Source organism: Pleuronectes platessa, chromosome 19, assembly GCF_947347685.1.
Source record: "Pleuronectes platessa chromosome 19, fPlePla1.1, whole genome shotgun sequence".
Lineage (NCBI taxonomy): Eukaryota > Metazoa > Chordata > Actinopteri > Pleuronectiformes > Pleuronectidae > Pleuronectes > Pleuronectes platessa.
In genome coordinates, this window is record NC_070644.1 from 11503407 (window position 1) to 11526371 (window position 22965).

The following is a 22965-nucleotide window of genomic DNA, read 5'->3' on the forward strand; positions in this document are numbered from 1 at the left end:
TTTGATGTTGTTTACTCGTGATATTGAGCCCAACATTTTCCGTTTAGCTCACCTTTAAAAACCTGCCTGGTAAGAAGCCAGCTCAGAAAGGGTTAAGCCCAAAGATGCTAGTGCAATTTATTGTAATTCAGGCCTTGCTGATGACATTTGGCATTTGCACGGAATATAAAATGGAAAGCGAAATTAAATTTGAAAATGCGAAGTGCTGAGGAGAAATGTTGACTGCCTGTGCCAGTGTTCTCTTCCACTGCCTCTTTCCATTAACCAAAGGCGATGCGTTACAGGCAAAAAGCTGTTCTGTTTTTTCACGCGCTGGTCAATTTTGATATTTCGGGCTATTTTGCCTCTGTAAAATGTCATCTCTCAACACCAGAAGAAAAGGCTGTGTTCTAAAGATGAGTTATCTTTCTCCTCGTTCTCTGAGCCAGAAATCTTCGCTTCAGTTGCACTTGCAAACACCAAACTTTAAAGTTTTCCTTTTTTTTTTCTGTATTCCAAACGTTTCCAACTGGGAGGTGGGTCTGTACACGATCAGTCCAAGTCTTGATTCACATAACATTTTATTCCTGCAAACATTTTGGAAATAGATTTTCTCTTCTATGGCTGTTGGAAGTAGTTTTCTGATTTATGGAGTGATAAAAAGAAATATCCAAAATTCTCTCTAGCTCTTACTTTTATTTCTCATCTGGATGCATATTGCTGCATATTTACATTTTGACTGCTCGTTTGCATATTTAAACATAAAAGTTCACAAGGCTTGTGTTACAAAAAGATAAACTTCTCTTCATCTAAGTGATCCACGGGGAAGTTTGATGGTGATGCTCAAGTGTGTTTTATCCCGTTTCCTGCCACATTTGAATTTACACAGGTCCCTGCCATCTGAAAGTTTGATGTTTAGGAAGTTCTCTTTATCACGTGTGTTTGTGTTCCGCTCATTTGAGTTCATTTAAATGCGCAGGTGCTACTCGGAGCTAATGCTGAACAACTGTGGCCAGCAGCACATCAAATGTTTGATTTAATATGTGTGACTTAGCTGGAGATAATCCACACATGTTTTCAAGCCGCTGGCCGGTCCCCGCCACACGCCTGCAGCTCCTCAGCTAATTCACCGCCTGCTATTCACCACCACCTGACCAGAGCCGGACGTGGTCTCACGCGTTGCATGTTTGATAAAGATCCTCAGGGTCTAGATAATTTTTTTGCACGGCCCCTACATATTAGCTTTGAAGCTTTTGAACTGTTTGTGTGCACTAGACAGGAACATTTCAGGCGAGGGTGTAGCTCACTTCACATCAACGCAGATGCAGGTTTGTTTATTGCTTAGACCTGTCTCCTCTCTGTGTCTTTTGCGCAAGGGTCAACAGTCCAATTAAAGGATTTAAGTAAAACAACATAAAAAAGCCTAATAAAAAAAGACAATACAATATTATAAAACGATATTCATTTGAGGATACAATAGCATTCAGGGATGCAAAGTGTAAAACCCAAGGGCAAACAATATAGGAATACGTAAAGTTCAAACAAGCAGGTGAACGGATGCAGAGGATTGTTGGACGTGAATTGATGATTACTTTATAAACCTGATGACCTGACGATTAAAACTGTTCTGAAGTCAGCTTTTGTATCTCATTAGCTGCTCGTCAGGGGAAATACAAATACAAAAAAAAAATCTCTTGAAAGTTCTTAAGGGTCGTCTTTCAAAGTTACCATCTGATTGAGCTTTGTACGTGAACAAAACTTAAATGGATGAAATTAGAAAAGCGTCACAATACATTGTTTACCTTGTGTCGTCTGCTGTCCCACAATGAAAAACGACAAAACACAAGTTCCAACCAATAAATGTACAAAATAGACAACATATATATATATATATGTAATTACATTGTAGTTATGATCCCTTTTACCTGTTATGCATCATTTTTCAACCTTACATCAAATAAATCATATTCTTTATTCCCTATTGCCTGAAATGAGTTGCTGGAGAAATATTTATCAATGTGTCATGGAGTCAGGCAGTTAAGGAAACAGCACTCACATGTGTTAATAGTAAAGGAAGTCCTTCTCGTACTCGGTGGTGTTGTCACAGTCTATTTCGCAACCTCCCGGCACAAACCACTGGTTTACACTCTGCTTAAACCCACTGCAAACACCAGCACCTTCATCAACTATGATTCATTGGTGAGTGTATGCAAAGCGAGGCTGAATCCAAACTCAGCAAACCATTAAAGTGGAGCAGATTTTGCATAATGTTCCTTTTTTTGTTGTCTATGAGACTTCAATAAAATATTGAAATTGTTGTTATTATTCAAACACTTCCAATACGCACTGTGTATAATTAACTGTAATTTATAATCACACTAGCGCTTTGCTACTTACCGGTGAACCTTATTCATTTATACAAATCAGATTTTTTGGGGATGGTTTATTAATCCAAATGGATAGTCTGGTGATGGGGGTCTGTTCTCGACTGTTAAACAGGTTTGTAGCAGCCTTGGCTGTTTTTGCATGGCAAGTATCTTTGTATCTGTGAAACAGCTTTCTGTGTCGGTGGGTGGGGGGGGGGCGCACATTTGTGATGCAGATGTTTATTCTGTCCGTCAAATAAACCCACGAGGGGAGAGATGAACATCTAGCCTCTGGCCAAACTCCAACTAATGACTCCAAAGAAAAAACATCCAACAGGAAATAATGGTGCGCAAATTGAAATACGATCATCACCAAAAACAAAACATGATACATTAGAGGTGGGAGTGAAAGTGTTCCGACATCTTCAAATCTGCACAATTATGAGTTTGAGTGATCCTGAAAATGCCTTTGAGTCTTTGAAATGATTCCAAATGACTACAAACAAGTTTCTTATTCAAAATGTGTCTTTACTATTAGAGAAATAGGGACGCGATGTTCCACGAGAGAGAGAGAGAGAGAGAGAGAGAGAGAGAGAGAGAGAGAGAGAGAGAGAAATCAACTTTGAGGCCCATATTTAGTTACAGCATTAATTATCAGCTGCTCTAATTGTATTCTGTGTCCGTCTAATTAGTTGGAAGGCATGGATTTCACAGTCGTCAGCGTATGGGAGGGTCATGTGGGGAACTGCAAATTAGGTCTGGGGTCTTGCTGATGAGCCGGGGGCATCGGAGGAGATAGCAGCGAGCGCCGTGGCCAGATGACAGAGATACAGTGTGGGCCTCTAATAATCTCTGCTGCAACATTAGGAGCTCGGGGTCCTCCCCCTCCACACCACTCGCTTGAAATCCTGCACGACGCTTTGTTTCTGTATTGGGTCAAGAGTGCCGGCTGCATAAGATGGATGGTAAAGCAGTGGGATGTGTATTAAATTGTCGTAGAAGTGAGGATCTTAGAGGACGTGCGTCTGTAGCTGGGTAATCATTTAAATCATTTCGAACATTTGTACAAGAGAGGTTAAGCTGCCGATCTGGTAGGAGGAAGCAGTCGTGAGATATTCCAGTATTCTACGAACAAAATGTCTATTCTTCTCATATGATCTCTAATCCTTTTACTGGTTTGGTATTATCTGCAGAACTGGGAAATCCTCCAGACATTTACTGTTAATTAGTAATTCAAACTCATGAATGCGTTTCCTCTTTTTATCTCCTCGTCATGCAGTTATCAATACATTTGTGTGTGCACTGATCACATCATCCTCGTCCTGATGACGTCTATTTAAAAGAAATCATTGCTTAATAATGGTTTTCTTACAAAGTATCATAAATAAACACATGAATAATAACCTAAGGTTAAAATCAGGTTAAGAGACAAAGTCACCAAACAGGTCATCATAAGTGAGAACAAGCCCGACTACGAGTAAATCCAGAGGTTAAAACCTGATCCGGGGGAAAGTGAAGATTTCTTGTATGTTTTGTAATAATTAAAAACAGTTCAAATATACTTTAATAGAACTCGTAGGCTGTGACGTTCGTCTGTCCTTGAGGAACTTGGATTGTCTATATCGGGGGGCAACCTTCTTTATGTCAAGGGCCATTTTAAGTTTTTGGGGTCCAAACTAAATACATACTGAAAACATAACTGCTGGTGTTAAGGTTACATGCTTACGGCAGGAAGATTGAGTAATGTGACCCAGACAGGAAAGGACCATCCAGACACCTGACACTAATATGTTATGTTCTTTTCTACTATCGCTGGAATAAAAGGAATCGTTGTCCTGTTGTTGTTTTTTTCTTTTCTTCTTATTTATTATTTGCCGGACGTTCCCCAGCCCTGGTCTATATTTAAGAGCAAGGTTCTGCTTGTATCACTTAGTTATGGGTAAATAACTAAGAAGGTCATTTATTTTTATATGAATAGGGTCATGGACCAAAATATGCCCGGCTCGCATCGTTTTACAAGACAATAAAAACAGTAGCAAAAAAACAGGTGCCATAGCAGCATCATAGCAAAAGGACACATCAATATTTTCACATGTTAGACTATAGAGTAAAATCCCTCTGCTGAAAAACATATGAAACAAAGCTTTGGCATTGATGGTGCTTCCCTGCACTGTTCACAGGCATTTAACACATTTATGAGTACGATTATATAAGATCTCACAAATATGTACTTGGGGGAAGATGACTTTATTTCCAGGGAATGTCAGAGCTGTTGCTGCTTTTCAGTCCGGAAACCCAACTGAGGATTTAACGAACCACAGGAGTCCAGTGAAGCAGGAATTGATCTCTTAGCTCCTCTGTTCTTTGTTCTAGTTTAGAGTCTGGCTTCGCCTTCCTGTGAAAACACACTGTAACACCGAGCTGCACTCTTCAAGGAAGCAAACCAGACGTTCATCAAAGCAAAATACAATAATGAGAGTTAGGAAATAGTTACAATAATAGTAATTTTCTGTTGTGCATTTACACAGGTGTTGGATGGGTTCAGGCAAATTGAATGGTTGAATCTGTCAGAAATGAGCGGACATTCCCCGGCTTGTCCTCTCTTGTACGTCTGGTTTGTTTGTGGTGCTCAATTTCACAAAAACAACAAATTACATTAGCACAGTAACAGGCAGGAGTTTTATGACTAGAGGACATGAAACCACGTGGAGCCGTGTAAAAAAAAGGAGCCGATAATAATGTAGGAACTACTCCTGGCAACATTCAAATTAGTTTTGACACAGTGTTGATTTATTTTAACTTTAGCAGCAATGTTCCGTTTCAGACTTTAATTTCCACTGCCCCGCAAACCTTTTTTGTTTTGCAGTAATTATTATTATTATTATTATTATTTGCACTATTATTGAGAGAATGCAACCAAGCTGTGTTCAGACCAGGCTGAGATTTAAATTCTCCCTAAACTCCCAGAACAACTCTCTGCCATCTAGAGTCCAAGTGCAACAGCTTAAGTGTTGTAATAAAAAAAACACCGGGGGGTGAGGAATATATCGCTCTGCTCTTAAAGCTGGTGACAGATTGATTGGGGGGGGGGGGGGGGGGGGGGGGGGGGGGGCTAAAAGTAATGGCTGGGAGCAAGGCCAGTGTAATGAGAGTGAGGCCACGCGCCTTGATCCCACCGTACACCGTCCGTCACCGGCCGGGACGATCGGATCGGTGAGTCAGTGGGCCAGGATGTGGACAGTAAGCGGGGGTGACAGCTGACCTGGCAGCTTTCAATTGGGATGATGGAGGAGGATATGAGCAGCGGGGGGTGGGGGGGACGGGGTCATCCAGAGGTAGATTTTTCTCCCAGTCGGAGTCTGTCAGGGAGCCACCGGCCTGTCGATGGGGTGGGATGTGGCCCTGAATGACAACGGTCCACGTCTGTGGTTGGAGCCGAGGCATGAATCAGCTCCGCGGCTCCACTGCGGCAGGCATAAAACACCGGAGCAGGCAGGCCGGAGCCCGTCTCCTGCCATCTCTGCAGAAAAACGTTTTCAGCCGAGGGTTCGAGCCGGAAATGTGAAAAAGTGTCAACAGCGTCTAAGGAGGCTGTTAACAGTATGCAAATGCCCGGCTCCATAAAATGCAGCATCCAAGTGCTGTCTGCTGATGCTGCAACAAAAAAACACCACAACAAGCCAACGCTGCTTTCACCTTTTATAGCTGAACACATTAGATGTTGGGGATTATTAACACACACATTTTAAAGCACTTTTGTTTTTGCTCTAAAATTGGAATAAAACTCTTTTTGGCAGAGCACATAAAAGGCTTACTTCTCCCAAACGTTGCTCACACATTTGTTTAAATCCGTGTCACCGAGCGCATCTCCTTTGCCAAAATAATCCCCCCCCCCCCCCCCCCCCCCCCCCCAGCCGACAGGTGTGGCACGTCCAGATGCTGATTACACAGCCGGATTACTGCACAGCTGCACGTTGAGCCGGTCGCAGTAAAAGGCCAAGTCAAACTTTGTCAAAGCGTCACAATGCCACAGATGCTGTTAGTCATGAGGGAGCGTGCGGTCGGCATGCTGATCGCGGGGATGTCAGCCGGAGCCGAGTGTCCATCATTCAGCCATGGGCCCGTCTGAGAGGGCGTTTCAGGGAACTTGGCTGCACTGGGAACAGTCTGCACGCCCGCCCACCACATGTCGCCTTGCCAGCACTGGAGCCAAACCAGGTACTGAGATATGAACTCAGAAGAAATGCTCCCTCCTCCCATGTTGTTCATTTGTCAAAAATGTTCAGGGGATTGATATTTGTGAACGTGTGTAATTTGGTGCAGATCCAAATAAAACTCGGGATCTTGTGGATTTAAATGTGGTTTCATAAGGAAACTGTGGAGAGAAATGATCGCACTTAATGTTCATGTTATAAACCCAAAAGAGTTCCTGGGTCCTTGTCATCACATTAGACCAACCTGGGCTCGAGCCTAACTTTTTCATTCAGGTGCACCAGCTCATGATTTAGAGGCACCCAGATTCTTTCACTCCACCTTTTGGCCCCTCAATAATTCATCTATTACATCTTGAATTAACAGTTCACATATATATTGGGGATTTCTTAAGTCCTGGGTATCGCCACTGATTTCCAAAATCTATTCCAGTTTTTCTATTCGATTTCGGATTCCATTCATTTCATTGTACATTTCATTGTACAATTAAAATTTTGCCTGGAAATGAAAGACATTTTCAGAGAATGTTAATTGTTTAAGTGTAAAGTGAGAGCAGGTCACCAGGAGCGTGGAGGGACAGGAAACTCTGACACGACACAAACCGACCACTGCTTCCGCTCGGAGTCTGAAACAGCAGCGCTAATCGTTTGCTATTAGCAGTCCCTCATGGAAACCCTGTACCCACTCCTCTCTCATCTGTGCTTCCCTGTCAGTGTGTCCGTGTGTGAGTGAGTGCGGCCGGGGGTCCTCTACTGTCTCTGACTCACTTCTTGCTGATTTTTATAGCAGACATTTTCCAAGGAGGACGAGAGCAAAAAAAACACCAAATGCTGTCTGATGAACAAACTGCTGCCGCTGCAGTGACAAAACACTCACCTGACTACACCGCAGATGTTCACTCGAGAAAAGCAGTCAGCAAGATTAGACTGAAACACTCATAATTACATTCCAACATACTTATCTTCTGTAAGAAACGTACCAGTGCTGATGGAAGCAGTTTTGAAGAATGATGAAACTTGTCATGGTCCGACTCCCACATGTGGAACATCATTTGACAAATTAGAGGGACTGATAGGAATTTCCAGTGCTTTGCAGTGAAAGGGACTTATCAGTAGTCTGCTGTACGGAGAGGCCTGGAGTGTGTGCTCAGCATCCACTGTAAAACATAAGATGGTGTGTGTGTTTGTGTTTGTGTGCGTGTGTGTGTGTGTGTGTGTGTGTTTGTCCTCCAGGTGTAACCCAGTTTCTGAGGAGCTCTTTGTTTACACCTGCAGAACTGGGGCAGTCTCCAGATAACTTAAACTAATCAATTAACGAAAGATAACACAAGCACAGCACATCTCTCCTCACTGTGTCTATACAAACCATCTACATCATAAATGTACTGTATGTTTATGGCTTCATGAATTCCATGATTTCCTGACAACACCCCTGTGGTGCTGGCTGACTCCATGTCATTGCCTTGACACAAGTTAGATGTCGTGTCAAATGACATCTAGTTGTCATTCCATGACATATATAACATGACATATACAGACAGTCATAGGAAGCCTGAAAGAAACACCCTGCTTATGTTGGTGATTATCCAACATTCGCTTTACCACCATGAGGTTAATGGTTATGGTCTTTGACTGAACGCCTTAATAACAATTAGACAGATAGAGGATGATTTTCACCAAGCACTACTTTGCTTAATGAACGAATACATTCAAAAACTAGAAGGAAGAGCTCTTACTTCCACCCCGGCCTCACGGTCCCCTCATAAACCACATTTCAATTCCCCAGACCCAAATTTTGATTGGATCTGGATCAAATTGCTCACACTTAGACATCAGTCCCTGAAACATTCTGGATTTTCATCATCAGGATCCATGAATTATTCACCAAGAAATAAACGTAAGTGCTCAACAAAATTCTTGGATAAGCCCGCTGATCCAGGGCCACTCCAAAATGTGTTATTTATATAGTATACTACGTAGATGGTTCCTAGGATGGTTCGTGGGTTAATGTTAGCATGCTGACATTTAGCACCGAGGTGTGCCCATATTTACAGCCTCACGGATCCGTCAGCTGTGTAAATTCAAATCTGTCTCAAAACCTGAAAGTTTTCACTGATAAATTACTGACTTCTTTAGCTGTGTGAAAATCATAGGTAGAGTTCAGTCGCAGTGGATTGAAATATGACATTTCATCATGTGCTTATTCACATTCTAGAATAAATATATTCCACACTCACAGCAGTTATACTCTTCCTGTAGGACCCCTGGGATGTCAGTCCTATGGAGCCTTCTAACCCTGATCTATAGAAGACTTTGGTTAAAAGATTGTCGTGGGTGATCTTGGACCAAACACATGGGAGTTTGTCTCACACCTACTTAGTTATGCACATTCACACAGAATGATCTATACACACAGTCCTCTACAGCTGGCCTGTGCACAGGTTCACTCATAGATTTCAAGCTCATTGAATTATATCTTTTTTAATAATGGATGAAGGAGCCGAAAGCAATATTAATTTTCTCTCTCAATCTAGTCTGGAGATTTAGACCTCAGCGATATTACTTTTAGTTTCGGGCTCATTAAAGGGTCACATTCCCAACTCCTGTATTAATGCTTAATTTGACAGAAAAAGGAAATGACATATTTTTTAATCATTCGCTGACATGAAACCACAGCACACCGATCTTGCTGAAGGAAGCAGGGAGAGGAAAGGTCAGGTCCTTCACTCATTATGCCTCTGAAATCTGTTTAACCATCTCTGTCTAGGTGCAGTGGACGTTAGCCTGTTGTCTATCAGATTCAATTTCGAGAGTCGGCGGCTGCTACGCCATTCAGGTCGAAGCAATTTCCTGGACAATAAATCTCATATTACCAACCACATACTGTTTAAAAGCTCTCCATCAGCTAATAACAATTCAGTTTTCCTTCCCATCCCCTTGTTTCAGTCGCTATGTGCCGCCCTCCACCACCTCGTCGGTCAAAACAACATCAATCAATCCCTTCAGATGCCTTGTTAGCGCTTGCCCATTAAAGACGGACAGTGTTCAGTGAATCGGCGAAAGAGGTCACGTCTGCAAAACTATGGCATGTGCTCCGTGGGCCCCCACTCGGATCTCACCACGGTGTCAGCACTTTCACGAGCAGGACAGAAAAGCTTGTCAGATTTGCCCTTTAGGCTAATCTTTGTAGCCAACTGTTCCATCAGGAAATCATTATGACAGAATGACTAAAATGTCAAATTAACACAGACAGGGCAAAGGGAGAAATCGGCCAAATGTGAATCACTGTAGGGGGCAGGGGGGGGGCAGGGGGGGGGGGGCGGGGGGCGGGGTGCATGTGTGAGTTCCCTTGGACGTTTGATGTTCAAAGTAATGATGAGGTACTGGAGTCACCGAGGCGACATTTAAGGACACCTGGTAACTTCTAACTGTTTACATTAGATGTCATTAGCAAGATTGTTATATAAATATAAATATTTATATATATTTTTCTTTTAACTATTAGAAACCAAAGTAGAATTACACAAAATGTTAAATTGAGTGCGACTGCGGGCGAGCCACCTTAGAGCAGGAAGTAAGATAAAGTTTTCAGTTATAATTTTGCCTTTATTTTTAAAGGGAATAGAAAAATATCATATATTCAAACAGGATGCTATTTAAACGGGTCCATTCACTTCATCTCTGCCAATAAAGTTTTTAGAATCATGTTAAATTGATGTAACTTCATTGTTTCTGTTATATAAGGAGGCAATTAAGATACTAAAGGTTGAAAATGGAAATCAATGCGTCATTGAATTTTGGTGCATTCACTGACAGAAGCCCTATGATGGAAATGCTGTGGAGTGGCTAGAGAAAACCACATGGATACTAAAGTGTTGCTGTGAGTCTGTATACACACACACACACACACACACACACAGACACACAAAAAAATATAATAATTACAGTGGTGTGTTGCGCAAAATTGCCCTAGGTGATATTCTAAATGCTGGATTTCGGAGAAGAAACAATGAAACAAGAAAATACAGAATTGAATTTGCCCTGAACATTGTGGGCTTTTGGAATGAGGGGTCGGTTTAAACAGGAAAAACAGACACACTGTTTGAGTGTTTCAGCACCATGGAGAGGGAGAGCGAGCGAGCCTTGGTTAGCAACTAAATACACACAGGCTTTAACTCGTTTGTCTTCATTGCAGTCTTTGCTTATCCCACGTCCCCGCCTTTAATCTCCTCCGTGTTCCTCTGACGGTCTCTGTTGAAATGGGCTGAGGAGATGCGAGAGGACGAGACAGGAAGGCAGTGGGACAGAGGAGGCTCGTCTCGGAGTCATCAGACGCAGAGTGACTTATGATGGTTGCATTGCTGGATCAGCTGTCACCGGGCGGAAAGTGCTCTGTGGCCACTTTTGTTGACTCGGATTTATTTACCCGCGGCGTGTGGATTATGGGATGCACTGCACATATAATGAGAGTAGGAGGGGGAATAATGCTGTCTCACTTCGCAAATAAAGTGGGTGCACAATACTAGTTACGAGGCGGTGTGTTGGAAGAAGCTTTATGTGTTATGAATAGGGTCGCTTTCATGTTTTCGCTCCTAGAAATTCACTAAAAGTTGTTATTATTGTGGTCTTGCCGATATAGTTTACCTTTTTTCCTGTGCATTGGGAGAAAAAAACATTGGATTGTTTTTTGTTTATACAAAAACAACATTTCAATGTACATTATTTCATTATCTCAGGAGAAATATTCTTGAATTATTGGATACAAAATCCAATAGCTCTGACGACTGCTTCACATCAGTTTTAGGGTAAGTCCTCATCAGTTGTGGGTTGCGTAAAGAGACAGCCCACGCCCAAGAGTGGATGTGTCTTACTGACGGACTGGCTGACGTGACCAACCCACACAGTTGAAATGAGCATGCATGACATTGTATTGTTGTCCAATGAAAATACATAGCTGGATAAGATGACCCAAAGTCACTGCCCCTCACCACAGAATGATTTACCTCAAAGTGTTATGTATGCATGACTCAGTAAAACCTATGTTTGATAATTTATGACTGGGCTGCATCTGATACATGTGATATGGTGTGGGCCTTTCTGCATGTGCCAGTTTAAATCTCAGAAAGAAAAGCGTTGACATTTTAAACTGAGTGCATTTTGGGGGGTTTTCGTACTTGGTAACTACTGCGACTCCTACTGCTAGATGTGGTCATTTGTAGAACTTATAGAACTGCTGTATGTTTTCAAAATGGCGTGGGAGAAAAAGGCACATTCAGTCACCCATACAGTAGATTTAGGTCAAGGACTGCACAAGTATCCACAAAATACACGGAAGGGACACGGCTCACTTGTATCCTGGAAAAGTACAACTGCATAGACCTTTTTTGAAGTAAATCACATGTGCCTGCCTACAAGGTGGTCTATGGACGTGCACCTACAAGCACTCAGGACTGTAAGTGCAAGGACCGGGACAGATCCGTGACTGCGTGTTTCAGCACCATGGAGAGAGAAAACACACGGTGAGAATGTGTGTGGTTTAATATTTCAGCACCATGGAGAGAGGCAGAGAGGGAGAAGCTGGCACCATGTCCCTTTTCCATTTTAATTTTTTGTATGATTTAAGTGAGTGGTATGTTTACAGCGAGTAAATTATAGAAAAAAGTAACTATTCACAAAGAAGTGTACAAATTTGCGTAATTTCTTCTCTTTTTGTTGACACTGCTGTCCCACAAGTCTTTACCCAAAGGGAAATGACGGAGCTGCTCCCACTGGAGGAGGAAAAACCAAAGTGGTGTGTCGTGAGACGGACCAGGAAGATCTTGGAAAGACAATATTAAATTACTTAATATCTGATGAATACTTTTGCCTGCTCTCATCAGATTTTAATTGACAGCTCTATTCTAGAGTGTGTGCGCATTAATTACGTATTTTCATGCAGATATTTTTTTCTGCTAGTGAATAAAAAAGGTTACAATTATTTCTGTGGTGTCAATTTTAAATACAGTTTTAGAGTCAATGAATAAATCACCCGACTTGAGTGATTTGATAAATATGCAAACTTATACATACATACATATATACATTAAACACAAATTTTTTGTATATGTTTGATTCTATTTAATCAAATCACTCTCAAGTTATTGATTTATTCCAATTAACTCTACATGATAGAAAACAAAAAGGACACAATTTACATTGAACTTATGTAATAAAGTTACATGGAAATTGAATATGTAAAAACAATTCAATAGTATATAAAATAAGTGGATACATGTGAACTTAATGTCGTACAGGGTCACTGAAGGATTAAGGACAGTATATTTTCAACTGTTGTAGTTCCATTGACTGAGCATGTGGTATCCGATGTGATTGAATTCAGTTCTTTATCTCAAAAAGCTTAACTCTGAGGGCTTGGACCAAGGTAATGGTAAATGGTTTTGCATTTATATAGCACTTTTCTAGTCTTGATGACCACTCAAAGCTCTTTACAGTACAGTTTTACAATCACCCATTCACACACACATTCATACTGTGCATCTATTAGCAGCAATTTGTTGTTCTATGAGGGGCAATTCGGGGGTTCAGCATCTTGCCCAAGGACACTTCGGCATTGCAGATGGGGAAGACTGGGGATCGAACTGCCGCGCATCAGGTTGGAGGACGACCACTCTACCCCTCAGCCGCAGCCGCCCCAAATTGAGGTTGAGCCTCCCTTATCCATTAACTTGTTAATGGTATTGTTTAATGGTTTTGTATTTATATAGCACTTTTCTAGTCTTGATGACCACTCAAAGTTCTTTACAGTACAGTTTTACATTCACCCATTCCGACACACACATTCATAAAGTGCATCTATTCTCAGCACTTATTCTGTGAGGGGCAATTCGGGGTTCAGCATCTTGCCCAAGGACACTTCGGCATTGCAGATGGGTCAAACTGGGGATCGAACTGCCGACCTTCACGTTGGAGGACGACCACTCTACCCGTCAGCCACAGCCGCCACCTGTAGTAACTTGTCAATTACTACAGATTTTTTTTTAAGAATAAATCATGCAGACCCCAATGTAATGAGCTCCCTATAATAAATGTTCCTTTATCTAAAACCTTATCTGTGTAACCTATCATTTCTAATTCAATTTTTTCTGCGAGGTTTGTATTTTAACAGTATTTTTATTTCTTTTCAACACACCTGGATTTTCCAGTAAAATTTAACTGAATGTTCTTTTTACTGAACTGGGCTCTCTCAGGTGAAACTGCACTTTAGGTGGAAGTGGAACTAAATTGAACTTTTTTGTTACCAAAGCTGGAAACGATCTATTTTAACAGAAGATCTACGGAAGAATGAAACTCCCTGAGTTCATTACAAGGCGACGACCCGATGTCTCATTTATAAAATTCGAGGGCAATCACCAAGTGCACAGAAAATAATGGAAATACGAAAAAACTACTATTCCATCACAACAGGGACTCTCCATCCGCTGACAGGACCACGTGCAGTGGTGGACAATAAGAGAGTGCATCTACTCAGGTACTGAGCTTAAGTGCAGTTTTGAGCTACTTTCTTATGTTGCTACTTCAACTCCACTCTTTCAGATGCAAACAATGCACTTTATAACTCAATACATTTGCTTTATAGCTTAACTTACTTTACATATTTAGATTATTGATGCAATGTATGACCAACAAATACATTATGATGATTAAATGACCCAGGAGTAGCCTACATTAGCCCCACGGTTCACCAGCTGCATTAAAGCAAAAGATGCATTAATGTTTCAACATCTCAACAAGCCGGTGCACCATCAGTAATTATTTTGCTCTGAGTTCTTTTGTACTTTCAATACTTTACTCAAGTACATATTAAATGCATAACTTTCAGTTATAGTGTTGTGAGATACCTTAACACTTCGTACTCTACTCAATATGTGATGTGATCGAGAGCTCTGGGAGAGAAACACAACGGAGCAGGAGGTGAAGTTGTGAACAACATAAACATTGATTATTTATGGAATTATTATCTGTCTGGCAAAAATACCGCTACATATTGTGGGTCAACTTCTTCGTGTTTGTTTTGTGAGCAGGATTATGTAAAAAAAATCACCAAACTAGGTGCAGGGGTGGGCGACAACCAGGGAACAACCCATTAGGATTGGGGATGTTCATAAACTTCTAGAAAACGTGTGAATATAGTGGATCTCGATATAAACAACTAAAAACAGATCTACAAGTTTTTACATGATTCATGATTGTCAGGATACTACCTTTGTACTTTTCTGTTTGTTGTTATATATATGGGGTTTATTCAGGGACTGGTGAAGGTGTGCACCGTTCTAGTAGTTTTCATCAACTTAAATGAAGGCAATTGTTTTATTTCTTTACACAATTATAGGAATGATAAAATGTCCAAAAGCTGTGATCTACATTGTCACACCACAAACACACATTTAAGGAGGCACACGTGTTCGCAGCCACACTAGAGGGGGAGATAACAACCCAACACGCTGACTCCACCTCACATCCGTGTTTAAAAGGGAAGCACGTGCTGATCGAGTGTGGTCCCGCGGTGTGAACACGGATGGATGTGCGCGCGGAGCCGAGAGATGTCATCCTCACTACACCTGTGCTGCCGCCTCCTGGACGGACGCGACTCCTTCGCAGCGACTCAACTCTAAGTGAACGGACGCTGTATGAGCCCCGCTCAAAGCGAGGGAACCACACACACGGAGCGGGATGGCGAGGACAGTGCAGCCGCACCTCGGCGCCCTTCTCCCCGCGGTGCTCTTACTAGCGGCCGCCGCGTCCGTCCTGGGGACCAGAGGCGGCGCGGCGCCCGACGACGAGAGGGCGACGAAGGAGAGCGACGCGGAGGCGCCGTGTGAGGTGAAGACCGTCACCGTGTCGACCCTGCCCGTGCTCCGGGAGAACGAGTTCAGCTTCACCGGCGGAGCCTCGGGGAGCGTGGCCGGAGGAGGGGGCGCCGCCGGAGCAGGTGGTGCCGCGGGCGGCGGAGTTGGCGGAGGAGGAACTGGAGGAGGAGGAGCGGGCGCATCGGGAGGAGGGGGGGAGTCCCGGCTCCTGTTATTCGTTAGGACGGACCTACCTGGGCGAATCTCCGTAATGGATGATCTTGACAACACAGCTCTCCCCTACTTCACACTCGGTAAGACCTGCGATGGCACCGTGCCTCCCCCTCCTCCATGTTGAGAGCCGGTCCACCGAGCTGCACGTTTGTGCACAGAGGGGAACCAGGTGCACTCCACACGGGCTGGACGCGTTCCATTCCCCGAACCCTGCCTCCATGCGCCTCGGTGCGTGTGCGATCACCTGTCCCCCGGCTCTAACGTCCAGCCTGCATGACTCCAACAACCCAACATGTCAATGCAGGGTTCTATTTGCAGTAGTTTCTATTGGAAACACTGCTGCTCTGAACTAGGCAGCACTCGTGTTTAATTGACATTTCCCCCCCCCCCCCCCCTCTCTCTCTCTCTCTCTCTCCCTCTCTCCCTCTCTCCCTCTCCTCACTTACCCTCCTGTCTGCTTTTTCCTATTTTGTGGTTTAATGTGATTATAGCTTAAAATTTCATGCACACAGTAAGACCGGTGCTCCAATCAAGGAATGCATTTGGCCCCTGCAAAGATGGGCATGAAATTGGCAATTTATTCTCACTGTATTGATGCCTCGCTGGTGGTATTATAACTTTCACCGGATGAAATAGTCGTCTGGAGTTTGCCAACGCTTTCAACACTCGGCCGCGGCAGCTTTTGAGTAAAACAAACCATCCTCCTGTTTCTTTTCTCCCTTGTTCCTTCCTTGTGTGCGTGTTTAGTCACACGTGCCCAAGTGCATCATAAAGGCACAACACTTGTATCTGACAGGTCATTTGAAGTTTCTCTGAGAAAGCCGCTTTAAAAAAAAAAAAAGATCCAGGGAATAGCATCACTCCGCCTTCACCACAGCCAGAAAGGGGAAATTTGTAAGAGGAGCAGACTATGCCTGAAGGGAGCTTGCTTACATGGAGCGATGTGCCCCCTTTGATGTGTGAGCCAAGCAACCGTTTCTCCGACTGTGCAGACGGTGTGCGGCACACGCTTTTATTTGTTGAATGCATTAAGCCACGCGTGATAGCAAAAGTGCCGTGTGTTTTCAAGTCCCCCCCCAGTCGGTTCGGGTGTTTAACTCTGTTGGCTCAGTGTGATAGAATACCTGTATAGAAGACTTGTTGGAGGTTAGTGACGTGAGGGAGTGGAGAAAATCCGCGATAATGCCCCATTACTTCAATTTTCTTCTTCCTTCTTCTTTCCCTGCATTCCCTGGTCTTAATTCCATCCCCTGTATGGATAGTGCCAACTCGACTGGCTGCGTTGAGGCGAAGGCGGACAGGCAGACAGGCGGAGGGGCCGGAGCATTAAGCTAGTAAATCACTTTCTATTCTCATTAAGGACAGCCGTTGACTGGTGAGAAAGGCCTCTCTGTCCTCCCAGTCAGCAAGCTAGCAAATTTGCTGCTTCACCCTTCGAGTGCGCGACTGCCCGCTGCGGAGGGAGGATGAGGGAAAAGGGGCTTTAATGGTTCCACGTGTGCAATAAACATCAGCAGCATGATGTGTGCTCTTTCATTCTCTCGGAAACACAGGTTGAGATACCAAATCGTTTTGAAATGACATGATGAAGCAACATTAACCGAGGTGACCCTGGAACTCCTTACACTTACATTGGCTTTTGAAAAAAGGCTTTTTAACACATTTTAGCTGAATCGAAGACAAGTTTGACATTGATGGCGGCTTAATGGAAAATGTTCCTCGCCACAAATGCTGTATTCATTCAGTCCTTGAGAGGATTGCAGCCACGCTGGTTCGTGCAACTGACCACATTGTGAAACTAAATAATCCCTTGAGTATAAGGGTATAGTAGTGACTCTTTCCATTACGAATGGGAAATTAGTGATATCAAATATGAGTTACCACTATGAACCAAAACAACCCTGTGCCTTTCCTTCCTTATGCTTCCTGTCATACGCTGCCTTCTGTCCTCTTTGCAGTCATGTCTTTTTTTTTTGGTCATTATCAAATCAAACAAAATGCCTATTGTTTTTTTTTTCTAGCAAATTTTTTTCATGGCATGTTGATATTGCTGGATTTGTGTCATGACAACCATGCACCAGAAGCAAATGGTGATGTAAACACTCTGATATGTTAGGGTTTGGCTGTTTGCTCGTCCTGTGATGTGATAGAAGATTTCAGATTGGCGGTTTCAAACTCTGGACTTTTGATGTCACCTTTTGCTTTTGTTGTGTTCGGTACTCAACATCACAATCAATTAGGTCATCCTCAAAGCTTTTTATTTCTTGAGGGGGGGGAAGAATTAGTTGCAGAGTTCTTCTTGTCAAATGAAATGTGGCACCCGGCCTCGTAAATACACTCTGTGTTGTTGATTTAGTAGAACCAAATGAACAAGCTGAATTACACACACAGTGAATTTTATCATCAGACTTTCATTTGCTGCATCAATATTCCTCCCTGTCGTTTTTTCTCTTTCCTATTAGAATTCGGATGCTGCAGGAATCTTAAGCCTTTTCTAAACACAAACAGATGGAGTGTAGTCATTTTCTATTTGTTTAAATTTAAGTTTTGATCTTTTAATCCACTAAACAGTGTCTGTATAGTGGCTGTATGGTATGTAGACCGTATAGTATCAAGGCAGTCCCCCAACATTATCCTGTTCTGTTATTTGAATGTCCATTTTATGAACCTTTCAGAAAGCAGCTGTTTTTAAGACATGCACAGAAGTCCAGACATTTCTGAGATTTAACCAAAGGGGCTATGAAGGGTCTGTGAACTAGAAGACCAAGTCAGTTGCTCCCAACATTTTCTTGAACCTGCCAGTGCCCAAGTAAAGTGACTGAAAAATGTCCCAGTGAGAATACAGCAGGGAAACGACTAAAAATAAATAATATAAACGATATAGCGTGACAATGCTGGTGTCGAAATGCTGTCGAGATAAACCTGATTTCTGCAGCGGAATGTGAAACTCCTGAGGTCGACCCTTCGCCGTGCTGTTTTGATATTTTCCTGTTGTTTTGAATGTGTCTGACCCAGAGAGTCTCCTGCTGCTCTCCTCATATGTGAAAAGGCAAGCCAGAGTTCATGTCTAAAAATGGCTTCACAGTGACAGAAAAAGATAAATGGCTTAAACAACACATCAGCTGCTCCCCGCAATAGTTGCATAAGTAAAAACCGTATACAAAGCTAAATTGGCCCAAAGCTGCCAGAGTCTCATTACACTGAAGGAACCCGCTTCTCTCTCTCCCCCCCCCCCCCTCTTTATTTAGTGAAGGATATTTTGACCTTTTCATGCTGAGAATAATTCAATTGGCTCTTTTTTTTTTTCAGCAGCAGATTAACACATTCCCATTTCTTTCTATATTTGCTCTCTGCTTTGCTTTGACGCGTACCACCGGTGAGTCATCAGTCGGTGTTTAACGCTGAGCTGCCCTCGACCGACCTGTAGAGTTACAAACCAGGCTTCAGGTCCTTTCACAGAGATCTATGTCTCTCTCCTTTTTGATAACTACGTTCACCCACTATTTATAAAAGGAGGGGAAATCACACCACAGTGATTTGAAAATACCAGGGCCCCAGCTTTATTAGCCGACTGTCGTCCAGACCATAATGAGCATATAGTCTCGTGTCTCATTTTACGATACTGTCAGATGTCCGATTGCATTTGGCTGGAGTGCGACAGTGGGTGCGGCCCTGTTAATGTGAATGTCTGTTGCTGACTGACTCGGGAAGGAAGTAAAAAAATTGGTTTGGCAAATTCCTTTTGCCTGACTGATCAATGCTTGGCCGGCTGAGTGGTGGAGCTTCCCCACTGGCTGTTGATCATTCAAAAAGAGTTGGTGCCAACTGTTATAACCTCATCAAGGGAATGTTGACAGACCTGACGCAATTTTTCCAAAAATAACAGATGGGCCAAAAAAAGCTACATTTTGGATACATTTAAATTATTTTCTGTGGAAGAGAGTCGCCAGATATAAGTTAGCTTGAGGTTCGACTTTCCATCAGCAGGGACACCTCTCTGTGGCACAGCTGACATGGTCATGACTTAGGTTCTAGCTTTCTCTGTGAGGGATCATTTTACATGTAAAAGTGGAAAGCAGAGCAACTGTCTTTATCTTGTGTACTGTACATGCTGATCTCTTTTAGACAATGTTGTGATTATTAAACAAGGGCTTGAGCAGAGCAGCAGCCTGCAAATGGCTCAGGTTGTATTTCATACGCCTTCGTTTGTGTAACGATTGAAACCGAAAAACATGCCAATTAATGTTTTCGTTCATCGAGCTAAATAGTGATAGGAATTTAGGAACTATACATTTTTACAATCAATGATCATACTTTAAGAATCCCCTACCTTATGATATACTAGTGTACCTAGCAGAGATTAGGTTACACCGCTCCTTTTTAATTCTTTCTGTCCTCATCCTGCACAAACCATTTTAACGTTTTTTCGGCTTTGAAGGATTCCCCCTTTTGTAAAGTGACATCTAATATCACAGCTCTTCATGTGTCTTCAATTTGTACACATTGATCATTCAGCCATTCATGTTTTGACCTAGTCTTGTTGAACAGACGTCAGAGGTTAGAGAAGGGGGGGGGAAGGACAGCGAGTCCCCCTTCCCAGTGTGGCCTGTCCGCTCAGGTTTGATTTATTACTACATGTGTCGCATGGAGAATGGATGAGCAGAGGAAACAAACCGAGCTTCTTCCCTTCCCTCCCTCGCCACCTCCATATTTCATTTTCTCCTGTTCTTTTCTCCACCTACACCTGACTTTGGTGATGTGCATTGGATTTGCTGATGTTTTATTGTTGTTTGTGTGCGTGCATGTTGGAAAAAGGTTTTGTGATTATATTCGAGGAATTAAGTGTTTAACTTTGGAGTTTCGGCGCTTGCACTTTAACGTGGTTTTACCTTGCAAATTGCAAGACAGTGTTTGCAGTGCATGTTTTGAGCATCACACTTTCTGGAGAGCGGGTTCTACGCTGCTACGCTTTGTCACACAAGATAATTTCCTTTGCTCATTTTAAGTGACGCGGGACTGGGTGGAAATCGATACGTTTAGCAACATGGCTGACTCGGTAAACACCTCATTAGGAGTCCACCTTTTTGAAAACATTCAGGCACTTAACGCAGGGGTCGAACCCATTCAAATGGCCCCACGTCATTTATCACCTCTGTCCTTTTGTATCGCACAAAATTGTCATGCTGCTGATTTTTCCACAGCATCCTATTCTTAGTTTTGTGCGCATCTTGTAAAGCTCTCGCACATCAACCGGCCTTTTCCTCTCTCTCTCTCTCCCCCCTCTCTGCCCTGCTGTATCTTTCTAAGTAGGAGTTACAGCAAACCCATGCTCGCTTAGAGATGGGAGATTAAAGGCAACAGTGGTAAAGTGGAGAAAAAAAACTCTTGTACCGGAGCACTCTGTTCCCTGTGGCACAGAGCATGTACACACCGTGCAGCATCTCCGTCTAATGTCAAGGGGCCGAGCTTAGCACTGCAGGACAAGCAATGAAGAGGGGGGCCAAAGGTCGTCGGGGGGGGGGGGGGGGGGGGGGGCGTGGGAGTTATTACATGGTGTGGAGAGCTGAGATGGAGGTGGGAGTCGTCCTGCTGCATGAGATTTTGTGAGTTTTCTTGGGAGTACCATAAACAATCCTATCCAGCTGATGTATTGCGGGTGCTTTAAAGAGACCATCGCAGCTGAGATCCACGATGGAGCCTGTGCAGTTCATCAAATGGCCTGTTCACTATCATTTGACCTCCTATAATAGACCTACAGGAGGCCGTCTTTCAAAATGAATCTGTCCCACGTGCGGTCCCATCCGTGGTGTGAGTTCTGTGGCTGGTTTTTGTATTATTATTTCTCATAGTTATTAATTTGGTCTTAAATCTTTGAAGGGTGAATTACTCATCAGTTTCATTCAGGTCAGTGACGCCTCCTTACTGTATATGGATGCTATCAATCATATTCGGCTGTTCAATACCAATAATGGATTTTTTTTTTCTCATACACTGTCAAGCAATGTTTCTTTTAACTGCCAGTCAGGGACAGACATGTGACGTTTAACAAACCAAGTTAGCCCTGAGAGTAAATGTGTGCTGACTCGTCTCAGCCTGGGACTGGGCCAGTATGTACCATGCAGACAGGGCGACCTAGTGGACAGGATGATATGAGATAGTGGGAATTTACCAATTAGCTCAGTGGGAATGCAAACAGGGCTCACTCAGCAACTACCCGTGGTAAAGTTGCTGCAGAAGGAAAAACCAGATTGCTCGATTTGAATTGTCGACTCCCCGGTGGCAAAGCTTTTGGAAGTGTTGCACTTAATTCAAGTTTCTGTTAACATCTGTGTCCAAGCAGTCAAACTGGAAATGTCTTCGTTCCTTTTGGTAACATTTGATTTTAGATCAATTTATGAATAATTCAGAAAATTCCAAAAAATTAAAACCTTCTTGTTTACATCTGGCCCTGGGGCGATAACAGGCATTCTAGTGCCATATCTTATTGTAGTCTAAAAACAGTGTTATAGAATAACATACAATCTTCTGTAAGAGAGCTTCACCTCACTGAATGGGGAAAGCTCCGATGAGAAGGTGATATGTCGGGCAGAGAGTGAAGACTCCTGCTCATTTAGCTTAATGGTGATGGACCTAAGTGATGTCTTTTTGAAAGGTTGAGTGAATTGTGGTCGGCGTGCTGGTTGCTCTTCTTTGCGGAAACTTCCCCTTCCTTGTGGCAGTGGTCGACAGCTCTGATCTCAAGATAATCATTTGATCATTAGCATTGCTGAGAGGCGCATTGTGCTCGTCTTTGACGGGACGAACAAAGAAGTTTATGTAAATGCCCCTGATGAATGCACACGCTCGGTTTTCCGTGACTCTCTTTTTCTGATTTATGCAAAGCAACAACGTGCACAATTGTTAATACATTTGCCACTGTTTTATTAATTGGCAAAGAAGATCAAAGATAATGTTTGGCTAATGGGTGTATAGCAAATTCAATAGCTCTTGGTTTTGCTTTTTCCCCTCTTTGTTTATTGAGCCAACACTGTGTGTTTTTTTTGAATGAGTCAGCTAAGATGCATTCGCTTTGGTGATTTACCATAAATATGTATATATCCTGATAAAGTGTTTGTCCGTCCTTTTATACATAAACATGAGGTGTGTGCTCCGTTGTGTTGTGCATCAAACAAGTTTGGGTCTACTTATGCATTTGTATATTTCATGTGAAACCTAATGGCTGATTCTGATAACTGAAATCGGAGCTGAATACGCTGGCTGTCGAATGCATTGTAGCTAATGTTGCCATTTCCTTTTACATGGCGTCTCCTCTATGCCTTTTAAAAGCTG

General features: G+C 42.9%; 1 protein-coding gene across 1 annotated transcript in view; it reads left to right on the plus strand.

The window, feature by feature from the left end:
* Nucleotides 1-15286: 15286 nt before the first annotated feature.
* Nucleotides 15287-22965, plus strand: part of LOC128424966 (astrotactin-2-like) — a 245322-nt gene continuing 237643 nt past the window's right edge. Inside the window, 1 exon segment of the mRNA XM_053411420.1 lies at nt 15287-15716. Coding sequence (XP_053267395.1) covers nt 15287-15716 — 430 coding nt within the window.